This window comes from Carassius auratus, chromosome 30 (assembly GCF_003368295.1).
Source record: "Carassius auratus strain Wakin chromosome 30, ASM336829v1, whole genome shotgun sequence".
NCBI lineage: Eukaryota > Metazoa > Chordata > Actinopteri > Cypriniformes > Cyprinidae > Carassius > Carassius auratus.
In genome coordinates, this window is record NC_039272.1 from 2,256,863 (window position 1) to 2,275,851 (window position 18,989).

General features: G+C 36.6%; 1 protein-coding gene across 2 annotated transcripts in view; it reads right to left on the reverse strand.

The window, feature by feature from the left end:
* LOC113048846 (uncharacterized) overlaps positions 1-18,989 on the reverse strand; it is a 47,427-nt gene that overhangs the window by 9,410 nt on the left and 19,028 nt on the right. For both annotated transcript variants that reach the window (XM_026210745.1, XM_026210746.1), the window contains exons 3-5: positions 14,405-14,546; positions 11,557-14,249; positions 11,364-11,391 (exon numbers count right to left, since the gene is read on the reverse strand). In XM_026210745.1, the coding sequence (XP_026066530.1) occupies positions 11,364-11,391; positions 11,557-14,249; positions 14,405-14,504 (2,821 nt within the window). In that variant the 5' untranslated portion in view covers positions 14,505-14,546. The remainder of the gene's footprint in view (positions 1-11,363; positions 11,392-11,556; positions 14,250-14,404; positions 14,547-18,989) is intronic.

Consider the following 18,989-nt stretch of genomic DNA (forward strand, 5'->3'; position numbering starts at 1 on the left):
ACTTTTCATATATATATATATATATATATATATATATATATATATATATATATATATATATTCCAGTTGAATATGTTAAACAAATGTTTCTTATTTATTTCTCTCTGTCTCTCGCTCTCTCTTTCTCTAGAGTGGAAGCCTACAGCCATTCTATCCATGCAGCGACTGATGGAAAAGGGGTTCACTTTGGTGCTGTTATGATGTTGTCACAAAAATGACTTGTATATACAGTACAGACCAAGAGTTTGGACACACCTTCTCATTCAAAGAGTTTCCTTTATTTTCATGACTATGAAAATTGTAGAGTCACACTGAAGGCATCAAAACTATGAATTAACACATGTGGAATTATATATGGAATTATATACATAACAAAAAAGTGTGAAACCACTGAAAATATGTCATATTGTAGGTTCTTCAAAGTAGCCATCTTTAGCTTTGATTACTGCTTTGCACACTCTTGGCGTTCTGTTAATGAGCTTCAAGAGGTAGTCACCTGAAATGGTCTTCCAACAGTCTTGAAGGAGTTCCCCGAGAGATGCTTAGCACTTGTTGGCCCTTTTGCCTTCTGTCTGAGGTCCAGCTCACCCCTAAACCATCTGGATTGGGTTCAGGTCCGGTGACTGTGGAGGCCAGGTCATCTGGCGCAGCACCCCATCACTCTCCTTCTTGGTCAAATAGCCCTTGATGCCTTCAGTGTGACTCTACAATATTCATAGTCATGAAAATAAAGAAAACTCTTTGAATGAGAAGGTGTGTCCAAACTTTTGGTCTGAACTATAATATATATATATATATATATATATATATATATATATATGTATATATGTATATATATGTATATATGTATATAAATAAACATTCTTAAATCATTCTTGTGTCTTGTCTTGCCTCTCAACAACTTTTAAAATATTGGCAGTAATTTAGTGACTCGATACGCTGATTCCAACTTTAACTTACCTGATAATGAGCTAATTCACCTTAAGGAAGTGAATCAATATACTGTATAATTCAAGAGACAATTCAAGACTTTTAAGGTTCTTCATTTTTTACAGTTGTTTTAACATTGATATACATCAATTTTACAAAATTGATATTTCATTTATATTTTGTGTAAATTCATGTTTAAATTTAAAATTGTGACTCAAAATACACTTAGTAATTTAACTCTGCTGCATTTTGAATCAAAAATCACATTTAAAAACATGCTACTGAGATTAATATATTGATGCTATATACAAAGTAACGTGACTGCAAACTAAACCAACAGGATACTAGAACTGCGTTCCTGAAACTGCAGCCATCGCTATATCGGCCAGTACGGTAGGTGGCGCTGTCAGGAAAAACTAGGGTCCTAGAACTGCGGCCCAGATCTGCGCTCCTGAATCTGCAGCCTCCGGTTGTGCAGGAACATACTATTGGAATTTACTGCTGATTAGGCAAAGGTAAATATAACTTAGTTAACCTGTGTTTTGCTAGCATGCATTCCTCATGAGCTACTAGACTAGAGCTGTGTAAGGGATAATCGCTATATATACATTATCCTCCTGCTTATTACATGGCTACCTACCAAATACATAAATACTTTGAAACAAAATATTAAAATGGAGTTTATTGATTTAAACCCGATTGTATTGCTTCCCCTAAAGAAAATAGTACGCTCCGTCTCTACGGTTAGAATCCTGTGAGTCCATAGCAACGCTCTGTTTATCATGGCAACGGTCTGTTATACTCCGCACAGCGGTCTGTTATCAAGAAATAACAGACCGCATTCTACATTGGAGATCAACCAAGCCATGTAATAAAATAAGTTAATAAAATAAGAACGTCCCCAGTTAGTTAATGACTTACATCAAGTCTTTCCCCCTGAAATTTACAAATCTAAATTGGTGAATCTAGAAGAAATCTACAGATGCAAACAGATGGAGGATAGGCTACACTCTAAAAAATGTAGTAAATCTGAGTAACTGCATCTGTAAATTAATAAATAAAACTGAGTAGAAATAAGTTAACATTAAACATTAAAAATATCAATATTTATAAATTAACTTTTTATTTATGAACTTTTTTTTTTATTTCCTCTAAACCTTTATAAAATAGTATTCCATACAACCACAAATACATACATGACATTGGCTTTTATTTAATTTTATTTAATTTTTACTCCATTATTTTGGTAAGTTTAATTCAAACAATCAAGTAAGATTTTCAGAGATTTTATTAAGTTAATTAAGTTAAATATTTACTAAGCCACAGAATATTTTTTGAGTGTAGTAGGTTTAAAAAAAAAACTCCATCTAAATGTGGATTTTGAAGGTTTTATTTGATGATGGTGATGATACAGTCCTCCCTCAAATGTGAAACTAAGTCCTTGTCAGTCACCATCAGATATTGTGTGTACTGTACATGCATAGCAATAATAATACTAATAGTGAATATTTGTGTTGATTTAAAAGTGTTATGTGTTCTGATAACACCAAAATAATTAAAATGATGTAGTGCCTTTTACAAAAAAATAAACAAATTATTGGTAAAACACACCCCTCTGCTTGATGCTGTTATTTTGGTTATTCTAAATATATAAGCTAGTAGCATAGAAAATGTTTTCAAAACATGCACATTGTGGGATGGTTTCCTTTGCTGCTCTATAAACCTAGTGAATACTAAGGAGACCATGGTTTCTGTGTGAACTGATTATTTTGTAGACATCTTTTGAAAATTTGAGTTTGAGGAAGTAATAACAATTCAACTTTTTTAATTATTTTTTTTAAAGGAAGTCAGTGTTGCGTTAATATATATACTTTCTTGTTTTAAAAAAAGATAAATATAATAAATATAAAATAATACGTAATTATGAGAAGTGCCCTTTATTTCACTTGAGCCCCTGCCCCTCAAAATGTCTGTCCCTGTACACAAGACAACTTTTTGATCAATGTTGGCGGGAAACCAGGTGAGACTCAGGGTCCACGACTGATCTAAAGTATCCAGATAGAAATTTGTTACCCATTGTGAGTGGAAAAGTGCCCAAGAAACATTGCTCAAAAAGATTCCCCCGTGTATCATCAGCATGAGTCCCTGATCATGACTGATCTGCTCCATTCACTATCTTCATGAGAATATGTATGTTCAAGTGCAGATGAATTTGAAATATACAAATAAACAATAAACAAACAATAAAACCATCACAGAAAATGTTAATGGATTCCACAACAAATAACATTACGAACCAATCACTTTTAACCATTAAAACCTTTAATAAATGGTTTTCTGTAGTGTGTTTTGGGACATATTCCATTTGGATTTAAATTACCAGTAGAGACCAACAGGGTACATTACAGTTTTCAGTAAAACCAATACAAGTCCCATTATAACCAGTAAAACCATCACAAATTTTGTAATGGTGGTGTCTATTGTTTTTTATCAGCAGGGGTTTTATTATTTTATTATTTTTATTACAAATATTCACAAAATATATATCATGAAATGTCTCGATTCTCAAAAATGTGTAAGTAAATGCATTTTGCACCTTTATGTTAGTTGATCTGTAATGGTTGATGCGTAAATTAGCCCAGTTACGTTAATAATCCTTGACTTGTTAAGGTTTAACGTTTATTAATGTTAATTCATGTTTTAATTATCATGTGATGAGCTCACTGATGACTTCACCTCCAGTGGAGTGTGCCTTTGTAAATTTGTAAATTTGGAATGATCAAGCAGATCAGTGTTGATTTTCAGAGTGCCATTTTACACTAAGTGCATAGCCTGCCTTGTTGGCAGAAGCTATTTACACTGACTCCCCTGCCTACGTGTAGTTGGGCTTGCCAACACAACAAAAGACTATCAGCAAGCTACAGCTCCGATGGGGCAGATAGCGCGTGCCCTGGATGTTTTGAGACGGTAGACAAGTTCTAATCTGCCTTTCGCCCTTTTCAAATCTCATATCTCATCGAAAAGACATTTGTTTTCAATAATAATGAAGGAAATAAAAATAGAAAAGTTATTTTAGAAAATAAAGTAATGCGCAGGGTTAGGGTATGTGTAGGGAGGGCTTCATTGACAGATAATTGCCACTATTTGAAATAAATAGTATAAATAGCATTTTATCACAGTGTAAATGGAATCTATAGCTAGCCTATTTGCAGTTCGTGTAAATAGCATATCGCTAAGAAAATTCAGCTATTTTCACTTAGTGTAAATTTGATAAAATGTATTATTGTTTATTTTACATTTACATTTTACATTTACATTTGTTCATTTAGCAGACACTTTTATCCAAAGCGACTTACAGATGAAGACAGTGGAAGCAATCAAAAACAACAAAAAGAGCAATGATATATAAGTGCTATAACAAGTCTCAGTTAGGTTAACACAGTACACGTAGCATGGGATTTTAAATAATATAATAAATAAAAAGAAAACAGATAGAATAAAAAAAGAATAGAGCAAGCTAGTTAGAGGTCTTTACACATATACATACACATACACACACACACACACACACACATATATATATATATATATATATATATATATATATATATATATAATTGCATAATAAATGAAAAGAAAAATAGAATACAAAAAGATCAGAAAGGTAGTTAGATTTTTAAAGAATAGAATTAGAATAAAGAGTGTTAAAGTTAGATGGAGGTCAAATAAAGATGGAAGAGATGTGTTTTAAGCCGATTCTTGAAGATGGCTAAGGACTAAGCTGCTCGGATTGAGTTGGGAAGTTCATTCCACCAGAAGGGAACATTTAACTTAAAAGTCCGTAAAAGTGACTGTGCTTCTTTGGGATGGCACAATCAAGCGACGTTCACTTGCAGAATGCAAGCTTCTAGAGGCACATAAGCTTGAAGTAACAAATTTACGTAAATGGGTGCAGAGCCAGTGGTAGTTTTGTAGGCCTTGAATTTTATGCGAGCAGCTATTGGGAGCCAGTGCAAATTGATAAACAATTGTGACGTGTATTCTTTTTGGCTCATTAAAAATTTATCTTGCTGCCGCATTATGGATTAATTGTAAAGGTTTGATAGAATTGGCTGGAAGACCTGCCAAGAGGGCATTGCAATAGTCCAGCCTGGACAGAACAAGAGCTTGAACAAGGAGTTGTGCAGCATGTTCCGAAAGAAAGGGCTTGATCTTCTTGATGTTGAATAAAGCAAATCTGCAGGATCGGACAGTTTTAGCAACGTGGTCTGAGAAAGTCAGCTGATCATCAAACATAACTCCAAGGCTTCTAACTGTTTTTGAAGGAGTTATGGTTGAAGTTCCAAACTTGATGGTGAAATTGTGATGGAACGATGGATTTGCTGGAATCACAAGCAGTTCTGTCTTGGCAAGGTTGAGTTGAAGGTGATGGTCCATCATCCAGGAAGAAATGTCTGTTAGACAAGCTGAGATGCGAATAGCTACCATCGGATCATCAGGATGGAATGAGAGGTAGAGTTGAGTGTCATCAGCATAGCTGTGGTATGAAAAGCCATGTTTCTGAATGACAGAACCTAATGATGCCATGTAGACAGAGAAGAGAAGTGGTCCAAGAACTGAGCCCTGAGGCACCCCACTAGTTAGATGTTGAGACTTGGACACCTCACCTCTCCAAGATACTTTGAAGGACCTATCTGATAAGTAAGACTCAAACCATTGAAGTGTGGTTCCTGAGATGCCATTTGCTAGTAGGGTTGATAGGAGGATCTGGTGATTTACCGTGTCAAAAGCAGCGGACAGATCAAGCAGGATAAGTACTGAAGATTTAGATTCTGCTCTTGTCAGTCTTAGAGCTTCAACAACTGAGAGCAAGGCCGTCTCAGTTGAATATCCACTTCTGAAGCCAGATTGGTTGCTGTCAAGGAGATTGTTGTGTGTGAGAAATGTAGAGACTTGTTTGAACATAGCTCTTTCAAGAATTTTAGCAATGAAAGGAAGAAGGGAAACTGGTCTGTAGTTCTCTAATAGTGATGGCCGATTCGTGAACGAATCGTTCAATTTAACCGGTTCTTCTTAGTGAACCGGTTGAACCAGTTCACCAAATCGAACTGAATCGTTTGAAACGGTTCACGTCTCCAATAAGCATAAATCCACAAATTACTTGCTGTTAACTTTTTTAACGTGACTGACACTCCCTCTGAGTCATAATAAACCAATATCCCGGGGTAATCCATTTACTCAAACAGTACACTGAATGAAATGCTGTGAAGACCGAACTGAAGATGAACACCGAGCCGAGCCAGATAATGAACAAACACGCCCACTGCTGGAGCAGTTCTCGTTCTCGAGTCAACCGGTTGCTTCGGTTTTCGGATCACCAGTACACTCAACCGAGAATCGTTTCTGTCGGACGCGTCCGATTTGAGAACCGATGAGCTGATTCTCGTTCTCGAGTCAAGAACCGGTTGCATCGGTTTTCGGATCACCAGTACACTCAACCGAGAATTGTTTCTGTCGGACGCGTCCGAATTGAGAACCGATGAACTGATGATATTGCGCATGCGTGTAATTTTGTAAGTATTTTGTTAAACATCGGAAAGTGTGATAAAATAACTATATTTTATTTTGATTTTTTTTATTAAATTTTTTTTAGATTCATGTTTCCAATCTGTATATAATGTATAGGCCAAATGGGTTTTCAGGGAAGTTGGACAATAATTAAGACTCTAAAGACTCTTATGTTTAATAGGAATAAGGGATGATTTATGAGATATCTGTACTGTATTTATAGTTGATGACATTCACAAATTGAGTTTGTAGTAAACAGAACATGAACACGAGTAGAGCAGCTGATGACACTGAACTGCAGCACGTGCCGGTTAGAGCGATTCTCGTTCTCGAGTCAAGAACCGGTTGCATCGGTTCTCGGATCATCAGTACACTCAACCGAGAATCGTTTCTGTCGGACGCATCCGAATTGAGAACCGATGAACTGATGATACTGCGCATGCGCGATTCAGTGTGAAGCCAACTGACTCACAGCATGTCTGAAGGGATTCTTTTGGCGATTGATTCTGAATCTGTACTAGTAATGTTATGACCGCGGGTATTTCGAGGGCTTGGATGAAGGGCAATCTGGCGAAACGTAAGTTCATTTAATAACAAATACATCGCAATGGATTATGTTTATTAAGTGGATCGTGGTTTGTGCGCTGATGACGCCTAATTTATTTACTTTATATCTTCAAGACTTAAATCCTCATATGCACATTATTGCTGTTACTGTATTTAGGTGTTGTTGCAAAACTCAAATGTAAACTTTTCATGATTATGAGGTTTTAACTGACTAAAGTTATGATTACTGACTTTATATATTTGAATGTTTGATAGATGTGACGCCATTACGTCATCGCCAATGACGTCATTACGTCGAGCGTGAAAGAACCGATGAACCGTTTTTTTCAACCGGTTTATTGAATCGAACCATCCGAAAGAACCGGTTCGCGGAAAAGAATCGAACTTCCCATCACTATTCTCTAAAAGAGATGGGTTGAGGTTGGGTTTCTTAAGTAGTGGAGTTATACGTGCCTGTCTAAATGATGAGGGGAAAACACCAGTGTGGAGGGAAGTGTTGATGATGTGAGTGCAGGTATAACTGCAGGAGAAATGGCTTGAAGGAGATGAGATGGAATAGGATCAAGCGGGCAAGTTGTAGGGTGATTAGAAAGGATGATATTTGAGACTTCTGCCTCACAGAATGAAGAGAAGGATGTAAATGAGTGTAAGTTTGCTGGTGATATGAGCTTGAATGATTGTGGTGTGGAAAATTGTGCACTAATGTGTTTAATTTTATTAATGAAAAACTTTGCAAAGTCGTCAGCTATTAGAGATGAAGCAAGAGGGGGAGGAGGAGGACAAAGAAGTGAGGAAAATGTTTTAAAAAGCATGAGAGAGATAAATTGTTAATTTTGTTATGGTAGTATGTCATTTTAGCAGAGGAGACATTAGCAGAGAAAGAAGATAGGAGTGACTGGTACACAATAAGGTCAGTAGTATTCACCAGCGGCGTCAGGGGGGGTCTTGGGGGGTCTCAAGACCCTGCAAAAAAACGCTCTGACCCCCCATTTGACCCCCCATCCTCTTCCTGATTAATATATATATTTATCCGGGATAAAGATTAAAAAAATTATCTTCAAACTACGCAGAATGATGATAAATAATAATTCATTCAACATTTATTCGTACACTGAACCGAGAATCGTTTCTGTCAGACGCGTCTGATTTGAGAACCGAGGAGCTGATGATACTGCGCATGTGTGATTCAGCATGAAGCAGACTGACTCACAGCTCGTCTGAACCGAACTGATTCTTTTGGCATATTGATTCTGAACTGATACTGTGCTTATGTTATAAGCGCGGGTAAACTGAAGGCTTGAATTAAGGGCAGTCATCGCTAATGACATTAAATCGAGCGCAAAAGAACAGGTGAACCGTTTTTTTCAACTGGTTCATTTGATCGAATTGTCCGAAAGAAACGGTTCACTTGAGCACCTGCTCCTTTGCCCCTTAAGTGCCCTTTTGTCAAAGCAAAATTTCCTCGATTTTTTTTTGTAATAACATACCCTTTTGTGAACGCCTGCCCATGCCCAATCATTATATTATTACAATTTATTAATAATAATTTAGCCGTAAATAAAATGACCAACATGATGACCTTTCACCTGACCGGGAAAATTCCTCACGTCGCACGCGCATTTTTTAATTGCTAAAATATATTTTCAACACCATGGCAGCTGGTAAGTGGTGTTTCATTCTCAGTGAAGTCATTTTGATGTTTATATACTTAATATTATTTTACAAGAACGATGTGATGTGAAAACATGCAGATATGTTGTTTATATTGCTGTGTGTAGCCTGTAGTGTAGAAGTAACACTAGCGTGTGCTGTTTGAGGGAGAAAAGTTTCACAGGCATCGAGGGGTCTGGTCTTTTTATGTTATTTGACTCAACTTTTATTATATTACAGTACTTATTTATTTTTTAACACGTTGAGTGCCTTAAAAATAACTATCACAACACTGGTAAGGCTTATTATAATTATCTTATAATTATCATTATAAAAATAAAAACAATTAAAAAATTAATTATATTTAAATGTGACTCAAATATATTTTTTTCTACAATAGCAACGTTTACAAAAGCTAGATCACTTTAGCCTGTAATCTCAATAATATCTCTCTGGAAATAAATGTAAAAATAACAATGTCAATAAAAAATGCATAATATACCTGACATCAAAGTGCAGTGTGAAGGATATGTATAACAAATGTAGCCTGTCATTTGTTTACATTGCAAAGGTGTTCAATTTAAGACAATAACAACTACAACAGTAATAATAATATTAATCACTATATTCCAGTGTATCAGTTTTTTAATGTTTTGTATAAATATTTAAGGTGGACTTATTGATTAGGTGCAAGAGTAGTAGTGATGGTTAAAATATTAGATTAATGCTGAAACAGAGAAGAAAAAGCCATCAGGTTGGGACAATTTAAGACATTTCAGTTTCTAATCCCAGAGCTATTATTATTTTAAACTTAAAATTGTCTTCTCTATTGTTTCTTTTTCAAAACTACATCAAAGCATTTGCTGCTGTATCAATACATAACCATCCATATCGATACGCGAATCAACAAGGAATGCATCACAATATATTGCTGTATTGATATTTTGAACAGCGCCATTTAAAGCCTTGTTCCATGTGCCCCTTTTATACTTTGAGCAGCACCTGCCCCTCCAAAGGTCTCTCACGGCCCTGCTCAGAGGGAGTGTCAGCCACGTTAGAAAAGTTAACAGCTTAAGTCAATTGTGGATTAATGCTTATTGGAGATGCGAACCGTTTCAAACTATTCAGTTCTGGTGAACTGGTTCAAGAAGATCCGGTTACATTGAATGATTAGTTCGTGAACCAGATATCACTACACTTCAGTGTTTTGAAATCTCACACTGACGAGAAGACAATCCTGAATAAAGTCATAGTTTTTGCTATTTTTGGACCAAAATGTATTTTTGATGCAGTAATATGCAGTTATTAGCCGTGCCCAATGTATTTTTTGTTGGTTTTCATAAGACCCCCCTTGAAATGACCAGGACCCCATTGCCCCCCCAATCAAAATTGTCTGGAGCCACCACTGGTAGTATTTTTGGACTTGCGCCACACCCTTTCAGAAGCTCTAAGCTTAGAACGGTGTTTGCGTAGAACATCAGATAACCAAGGGACAGAAGGGGTGTTACGGGCTGGCCTGGAAGATAAGGGGCAAACAGTGTCTAAACAAGATGTAAGAGTGGAGCAGAAAGTATCAGTAGCACTGTTCGCGTCCAAAGATTTTGATACTATTTAATCTTTAAAATAATTTATTTAATGTGTGTAATTTAATTTGTAATATTTTTTGTAGACATTTGTAATTTGTAAATAATACAATTTAATTAAAATGTATTCATTTATTCACTTTTTATGTTTTATTAAAATACAATTTTAGTACGTGTTTTTTTATTTCCATAATATTTTGGGTAAGGGACACAAGATTACAATTCTGCTTAGGGAACCCATTTGGTCGCAGCGACCCTGTTACTTACATTCGTACATCTTCCCTTTCTGATGAGAGAATCAGCCAGAGAATTCAGTCAGCCAGCGCACAGCGAACAGCGTGTTTCACTGATGACTCATCTGAACTGATTCTGATTGGTTCTTGCATTCATAAGCATTCATAAGCTCAACAGAATCGTATGGGATTTGTTATAATGGTGATGTTTTTCTCTATATACAAATATAGTTTACAGGACGTACTGCGCATTTCACCCAAAATCGTTTGGTGTGATATGATTCCAAATTTAATGGGGCCAAAGGGGGGCCAAGCTTGTTGACAGGAGGCACTGACCTGATATTCTGACGTACATGAAAGCAGTTTCTGTTCTCTCTCTTTCACATGAAAATTGCATTATTTATAATAATATATTTTAACGAGTTAACCTGTGTCAGTTAACGTTTCTTTCTATCATTCACTGTAACAAATGATCTTGAAACAGAAGTAGGTTTCTGGCAGACACTGATCAATTCTAGAAAGCGTGAAACTTCCCTCAGATCCTCAGTTAGGGTTTGTAGTACTAATGTGTTTACTAATACTGCCCTTAAACTACTAATACTGCTAATAATGTGAGTACTAATACTGAGAATTAGCTGTTTTCCAGTCAAAATGGAGAAAAATTTTAACCCCTTAGAAAAAAACTGTGATGAAATAAGTACAAATATGATTTTACAAAAATGACTAATCAAAAATATTAGAATTATTTCCTGATCCTTTTAAATCCAGAAAAAAAACACACAATTTAAATCAAACAGTACTCTTGACAAATGTTCTTGGGTGTTATACTCACTATTAAATGTCGTGCTCCTTGACCACAGCTGGAAAAAAAATAAAAATAATAATAATAATAATATTACTAACAACATGTTAAAAACAAAAAGTAACTTTTATCAGTTAAACACTTATTATCAGTCCCATATATAGCTATATAGATTACTGTATAAAAACACTCTTAAAATGTATTTCATGAATAAACAGCATACCTCTCTGATGTTGGTTGTGTGTGTAGTAACTCTAATGACATCACTATTGACGGTGTAGTTGAGCTTCCCCACGGCTGCGCATTTCATCTCATACTCCATGTCTGGACTGAGATCTGTCAGAGTAACTGTGTCATGGCTCTGTAGCACAGACTGAGCTTTCCAGTCTTTCTCTTCCTTCATTTTGTACAGTACCCTGAGCTCTTCTGTTGCAGGACATGCTGGAGACACCTTCAGAACCACACTGTGACCACTGATCTGTTGAATGACTGGACAGGCTGGTTCTGATGGAGGAGTAAAGCAAGTGGCTTCATCAGATCCATTCTCATAGAAGAGAATACAGGAACCAGGATGGATTGTGTGCTCTTTTGAAGCAATCAAAAATACTGTTGACTGATCTCCATTTGAAAGTATTAGATCTTTAAATATGTTCAAATGCTTTTTCATGGTCTCCCTAATGCTTCCTGTGAGCCATGTTTGAGACCCTGCATTGGGTTTCTTCTCTGAATTTCTCTTCACCATTTGAGGATTCAGGAAATGTTCTTGATCAGAAAGCAAGTCGTCTGGCAGATCAAGAGAACTAAATGTGTAGCACACCAAACTCTTTATGCTAATATCTAACAAAAACAAGTCTAAGTTATCAGTCACTTCAGCTCCAGAGTCACGCAGTTGTTGAAGAAACACATCAACTGCTTTTAATTCCTTTTCTTTCACTGTGAGCCACACTGTAAGATCACTTTTGTTAAATGGAGACTCCTCATGGGCTTGCAGAAGGTCTATCAGAGCACTAATATCTTTTTCACAAGCTTGAATGGACTTAATCATTGATTTAATTCTGTTATGTAAATCTTGTCTGTAGGTTTGGCAGTATCTCTTCATGTCTTGAATCTTCCTGTGAATTGCACTGAATGTGATTGCACTGTTGGTGTCCATGAGTTCACTGCACTTGTTTTCAGTCAAGCTTAGTGTTTCTAAGACAGACTCTGTGGCATTGATGAGTTTCTTGTCTATGACTTTGAGGTGGATGACATCACTGTGAACGGTGTAGTTGAGCTTCCCCACGGCTTCGCATTTCATTTCATACTCCATGTCTGGACTGAGATCTGTCAGATTAACTGTGTCAAGGCTCTGTAGCACAGACTGAGCTTTCCAGTCTTTCTCTTCCTTCATTTTGTACAGTAACCTGAGCTCTTTGGTCACAGAACATGCTGGAGACACCTTCAAAACCACACTGTGACCACTAATCTGTTGAATAACTGGACTGGCTGGTTTTGAGGGAGGTGTGAAACAGGTGGCTTCATCAGACCCACTTTCATACAGTAGAATGCAGGAACCTGGAATGTTTTTAATCTCTTTTGATGAAACAATAAATTTTGCTGGTTCACATGTTTTTGATTTTATCAAATTTTTAAAACTTTTCAAGTTGCTCCTCATAATCATTTTGATGTCAGAAGTGAATCCAGTATTTTGTCTGGAATCAGGTGCATTCGTATTTTCTTTTCTTGCGGGAGCCAGGAAGGACTTTTGTTCAGAAAGGAGCACATCTGGCCACTCAAATGAGGTAAAAGTGTAGCTAACTACATTTTCAACTTCCAGATCCATTAAACTTTCATCTAGGTTCTCTTCCACTGTGGCTCCAGAATCAATCAGCTGCCTGAGAAGTGTTTTAATTATGCCAGATTCCTTCTCTTTTTCTTTCATCCACTTCTCAAGATCACTTCCTCTAAATGGACCTTCTTCATGATCATGCAGAAGCTCAGTCAGCGCTGTTTCCTTTTCTATATCCCCACGGATTTTTGGCAACAAAGAACCAACTTTCTTTATGAAATTTAATTTATAGTTAGAGCAGTTTTGCTTCATGTGCATTATTTTATCACCAAATCCAGCAAAAGCCAAAGATGGTGTGTCGTTCAGAAGATCACTGCATTTCATTTCAATTGTACTTAAAATCTCAAATACTGATTCAACATTTTTGATTAGACCTAGGCTGATGTCTTTTTGAAGTTTTGCAGCACGTGTATGTAGTTTGTCCAAGGGAAAAAGCCATACTCTCAATGGAACTGCAAGTTCCTTTTTCTCTCCCAGCAGTTTTGGAAGGTCAGCAAAAACGTTTAGAGCATCTTCAAAAGAGGCTGGATTAGATTGTAACTGGAAGTCACCATAAAATTTGCAACTGAATTTTTGAACTGCAGTCTTCTGCTCATCATTCAATTTCAGATCAATCTGTGCGCCCGCCAAAATGCCCTTTAGTTTATCAAAGGCAGCTTTTAATTCACCTTCTGCTGTGCTTTTGTCTTCATCTGATGCAACTTCTCTATCAAAAACAAAGCAAGCATCTGCCCCATACAGCACAGCTGTCACCACGTGTGTGGCTGTATCATTATCAAACACTTCATAGTGAGCAATATTTCCAGAAGCCAGGTGGTTCATGGTCAGTTCTTCAAACTTGGTGGTTGAATGATAATGCAGGGTCAGTCTCTGCTGTTTGAATGACTTCTTGGTGTCACTGAGATACTTGGCTGCTCCACTTACATTGATGAGTCCACTTAAAAGGCTTAATTTAAGACAGCCATCAATGTTCAGTAGGTGAGATTTTTCCTCAATGGAGTCTGAAGTTGTAACATTGAAGACTGTATTAATTTGAGGACGATCCTGTATACTCTGATGCAGCTGCTCTTTATCCCATAGGGTGATTCCTTAAGATATATTAAAATTGAAAAAATATAGGGTTAACCAATAAAAATGCATTAGTGGGTACTTTCTCCCTTCATCTTCCTTAATGATGATGTTTGCTATTTTTTGAGTTGCTTGTTCTCTTGTTTATCTCTTTTTTTAAATCCTGATAAGGTACCTGGTATTAATGAATCTTTTCTGCAGTCATACAGCATCCCCAGATGAAAGGGTCTCCCCAGAGCTGCAGTTTCAATAACGTTCACTCCCACTGAATCCATATTAATGGGAGAAACAGTAGACCAGTATTACTGTTATTTATTCTGAAAAACAAACAAGTTTAAGATGCTGTTATTAGAGCTGTACTTAGCAAAACTTTGTAGATATTGGGGATGCACGATATTGGATTTTGGCCGATATTCGATATGCCGATATTTTCAAAATAATTTTGGCCGATGCCGATACCGATATCGATATATATACAAATATATACTGATATATTTAAACTTTAATTTTACTGAAGAGAAATCCATGTATCTCTTCTGTACTGATTCTACCATAAATGTATTATTTTTCAAATGTAGACTGACATTCACATCTGAAAAACAGGTCAATTATTTCACTTGGAGAATATGGCGAGAACGGTGGAGTGATTGGAAATGAGCGACACCTGCTCCACTCACCGGTCTCGAGTCCCACAGACAGTGAAAGACGAGAGACGACCAGGCCTGGGCTTTATTTTGTGTTTGGTTTTTATTTGTCAGTCAGTCGAAAGTCGTCCGCGAGTGGCTGTTGCGCTCTTTTGTCTTTAATTTGTCATTAAAGATTGAATTCTTTTTTTATACAAACGATAATTTTATATTGAATGACAAATATTTGAATGTCCACCGGTTGCTTTCTTCCTGAGATTATGAAGTTTATATTGTTACAGTATCCAAAATAAAAGTTCTTGTTTACATAATGTGTGTGTACTATGTATATTTATTATGTTCATAAAAAACACACATTATATATATGTGTGTGTGTGTGTGTGTGTATATATGAATATAAATATATACATGTAAATATTTTCAAAATGTATGCTTAGTGTATTTATTTATAAATATTTAATGTATACAATACACACACATATTATGCAAACAAAAACTTTATTTTGAATGTTCTTAATCGCAATTAATCATTTGACAGCACTAATGAAATCCAAACATGCCTTCTGTAAGGGGTATGGTTAGGGGATACAAAATATATAGTCTGATCAGTAACATAAGTAATAGAAGTTTATGGAAAGTCCCCACAATTCACAGAAACAAATGTGTGTGTATGTGTGTGTGTGTGTGTGTGTGTGTGTGTAAAAGCAATTATTTAATTAAAAGGAACAACAATAAATAAGTTTACTAGCAAACAAGAGCTCACCTATCTCTCGCTTTGGCTGCTGTGTATGGACCACCAGGGCCATATATATAGATTTCCTTAAAGAATTAGCCGATTTCCTCTCATACCTATTGTTAAATGCTGCACTAATTGTCGGAGATTCATGGTGGTAATACAAATGATGCATTATGACTTAATCTTAACTTAATTAAGCTCTTTTGGAGTCAAGCAAAACGTCACCGGACCCACTCATCATTTTAATCATATGCTAGATTTGATTATATCGCATTCAAACAATCTTACTGATATAAATATAATACCTCAAAGTATTACTGACTATTTCTTGTATTGTGCATGCTGCATATTACTGATATTAAATACATGGCTCCACATTTTTGACCGGGCAGAATTATTGTTCCAGCCAATAATGATAGATTCACAAAAAAATGTTAGAGAAAAACATGCTGCACCATGGCACAACAGTAAAACCCATTACCTCAAGAAAGAAACTCTTTATCTTGAGTTCAAATGGAGAAATACTAACTTGGAAGTTTTTAGGATTGTGTGGAAAAACATTATGTCCAGCTATAGACAGGCTCTAAAAACTGCTATGGCAGAGCATATCCACAAACTCTTAGAAAATAACCAAAAAATCCAAGGTTTTTATCTAGAACAGTGGCTAAATTAACAAATAACCAGATGCCACCCGATTAAAATATTCCATCAATGTTTAATAATAATGACTTTATGAATTTCTTCACTGATAACATAGATAACATCAAAAAAACTATTTTAGCTTCAAAAAATTCTAACTGACCCTCTGATGACACATGGACTACTTTGATGATGTTTTTCTTATCTTTCTGGACATGGACAGTGTACCGTGCACGCAGTTTCAATGGAGGGACTGTGTATAAAAGGCTCTGACGTTTCTGGGTGCCTGCCGCTTTAAGACCCTTCTTCGGTGGTTACGGGGAGGAAGTGTGTAGCTAGTTTGTTGGTTATAGTCAAGGGGCAAGGAACTAGACTGGAAGTTGAAGTCGGGTGGGGGCTGCCATCTTTTAGCAGAACTTCACTTGCGTTAGCATTCCCATTGACTCCCATTCATTTTGGCGTCACTTTGACAGCGAATAACTTTACATCTGAGGCGTTTAAAGACTCTGTTTGTCCATTATTTATTTCTAAAGATACACGACAATGTATAAAGGGCTCCATTACCTTCTATGTTACATTATGGCCCCGTATAAACAGTTTTTGTAAAAAATAGGCTAACGATTGCGTCATAACCACTTGGCTCTCTGTCGCATTACCGTACAGACAGGTGGAGAAGCTCGCAGCAAATTAACTTAATATGGCGTACTGGCGTTACATTTTAAAATACTATACAAAATAATTAATCAGAATACTTACTCCTGCTCACTCACGACAAAGAACTCCCCGCTCAAGCTCGCCGTCTCTGCAAGATTAACGATGGCAGTTTGCACGCACAGCCACTAGAAGGTTTACATCTGGGCAGACAGGTTGCTGACGTCGTCAAACTTCGTTTGAGTCTGCGCGTCAGAAACGGAAGTGCTAAAAAACGCTAAAACTGGGCTTCATTTGTCTCAATTGAGTTCCAATGGGGTCGCTGTGTCCATTTCTTTTACTGTCTATGGTTATAGTTGCTGAGTCCCAATTCGCATACTATCCGTCCTAAATAGTATGCAAAACTAGAATTAGTACGTCCCAAATCGTGGTATGTTGAAAATAGTATTCCAAAGATACCCGGATGGTCTACTATTTCCGGTTAGAATTCGAAATTCAGATCAATGCACACTCTAAGTGCTAATATTGCCCACAACCCATTGCGTATGGGAGGGAGCCAGGGAGGAGCTGCCGGGTGCAGCAGCGGAGATGCGCCCTCAGCTTTTAAAGGCGCAATATGTAATTTTTATGCTTTAAAAATAGCAGAAATCACTATATCTATGTTATATATATTTTTTAGTTGTGTACTTACATCATCCCGACAGTTTCCACGAACTTTCAAATCCGGAGAAAATTATAGTTTAATTAGAAGACACGGCACGTTTCTTTATTTCCGTTTTGTCGCCCGTCTATGGCGTCATATAAACTTCTTCTTCTTCTTCTTCTTTTAGAGTTTAACTGGCGGTTGGCAAACCAACTTAAGGTGCATTTACCGCCATCTACCAGACAGGAGTGTGGTCGTCGAGAATAGTCAGAGGGAATTATTCACCTATGCGCATACTTATTATTAGGGCTGCACGTTCTCAAGTTTTTCATTAACCGTTAACCGAGGCCCTTAGCGGTTAATACTCGGTTAACCATAGTGTGCCATAGTAACCATAACCATAGTAATTTCCGGACATTGGCCGAAAAAAAAAGGAATGTCAGACAAAATTTAATCTCTCCGGTCAAATTGTCCTATTAAAACTGCCTAATAATGCCGCCCATTAACACAATCTGAATTTGAGAATAAGCCTAAAATGTATAAGGCAAAAGGTAACAAGCAGACTCCGCGGCCGCCTCGCTAAGGCTATGACTATGACTATGTTTGACACGTACAATATTTGAAAATCGATAATTATTTATTTATTTAAATTACATTTATATCTGAATTTATGTCAACCTATAGACTTTCAAATATCAAAATGTCATGAATTAATATGTATTTTTGTACAAAATGACATATAAACATATTTTCCTACTATACTTTGCCTGGAAACGCTTCCAACAAGGCGTCGGTTCTATTTCTAGCATGCACGCGTCGAGCCGCGCGTCTCACGCAGGCAGTCGGCAAGCTCTAACCTGTTAACATGGGAACCGAATTAAAAACAGACACGCCACGCAGCTGAGATGCTTTCGCCACGCATCCAGTGTGTCCTGACCGGCCTAATGATGCCCAGGTGTTGGCTGTTGAGATTACAACAACGAGGTTGTACTTGAAGTATATCTAAGCACTGTATTGCAATACTTGCATTTTGCCCCGCTTCATATTAGAAAAATGACTTCTTCTTGTGGACATTACAAATGTCTGGGAGCGCTCTGGCGGTCTCTGGTGGTGCAAAAATGTATTACAACTAAATTCAATGCACGCCATTGACGTCACTTAACCGAGCAAAATGTTTCACTCGGTTACACAATTTTTAACGGTTAATCGGTTAACCGGTTAACCATGGACACCCCTACTTATTATATAAATATGTACATATTAAATACGGTAGAACAACCCCGTATTTGAGAAACCTCATAACTTGATTTTTAACAGTTTTAGATACATCTCCTAATAAATTAACTAAAGTAAGCGCTTTCCCTTCTTTATATAGGACTGATGTTAAACAACTACGCTCTTCCATATAATTATTACACTCTATTAGGACATGTTCAACTGTTTCTGG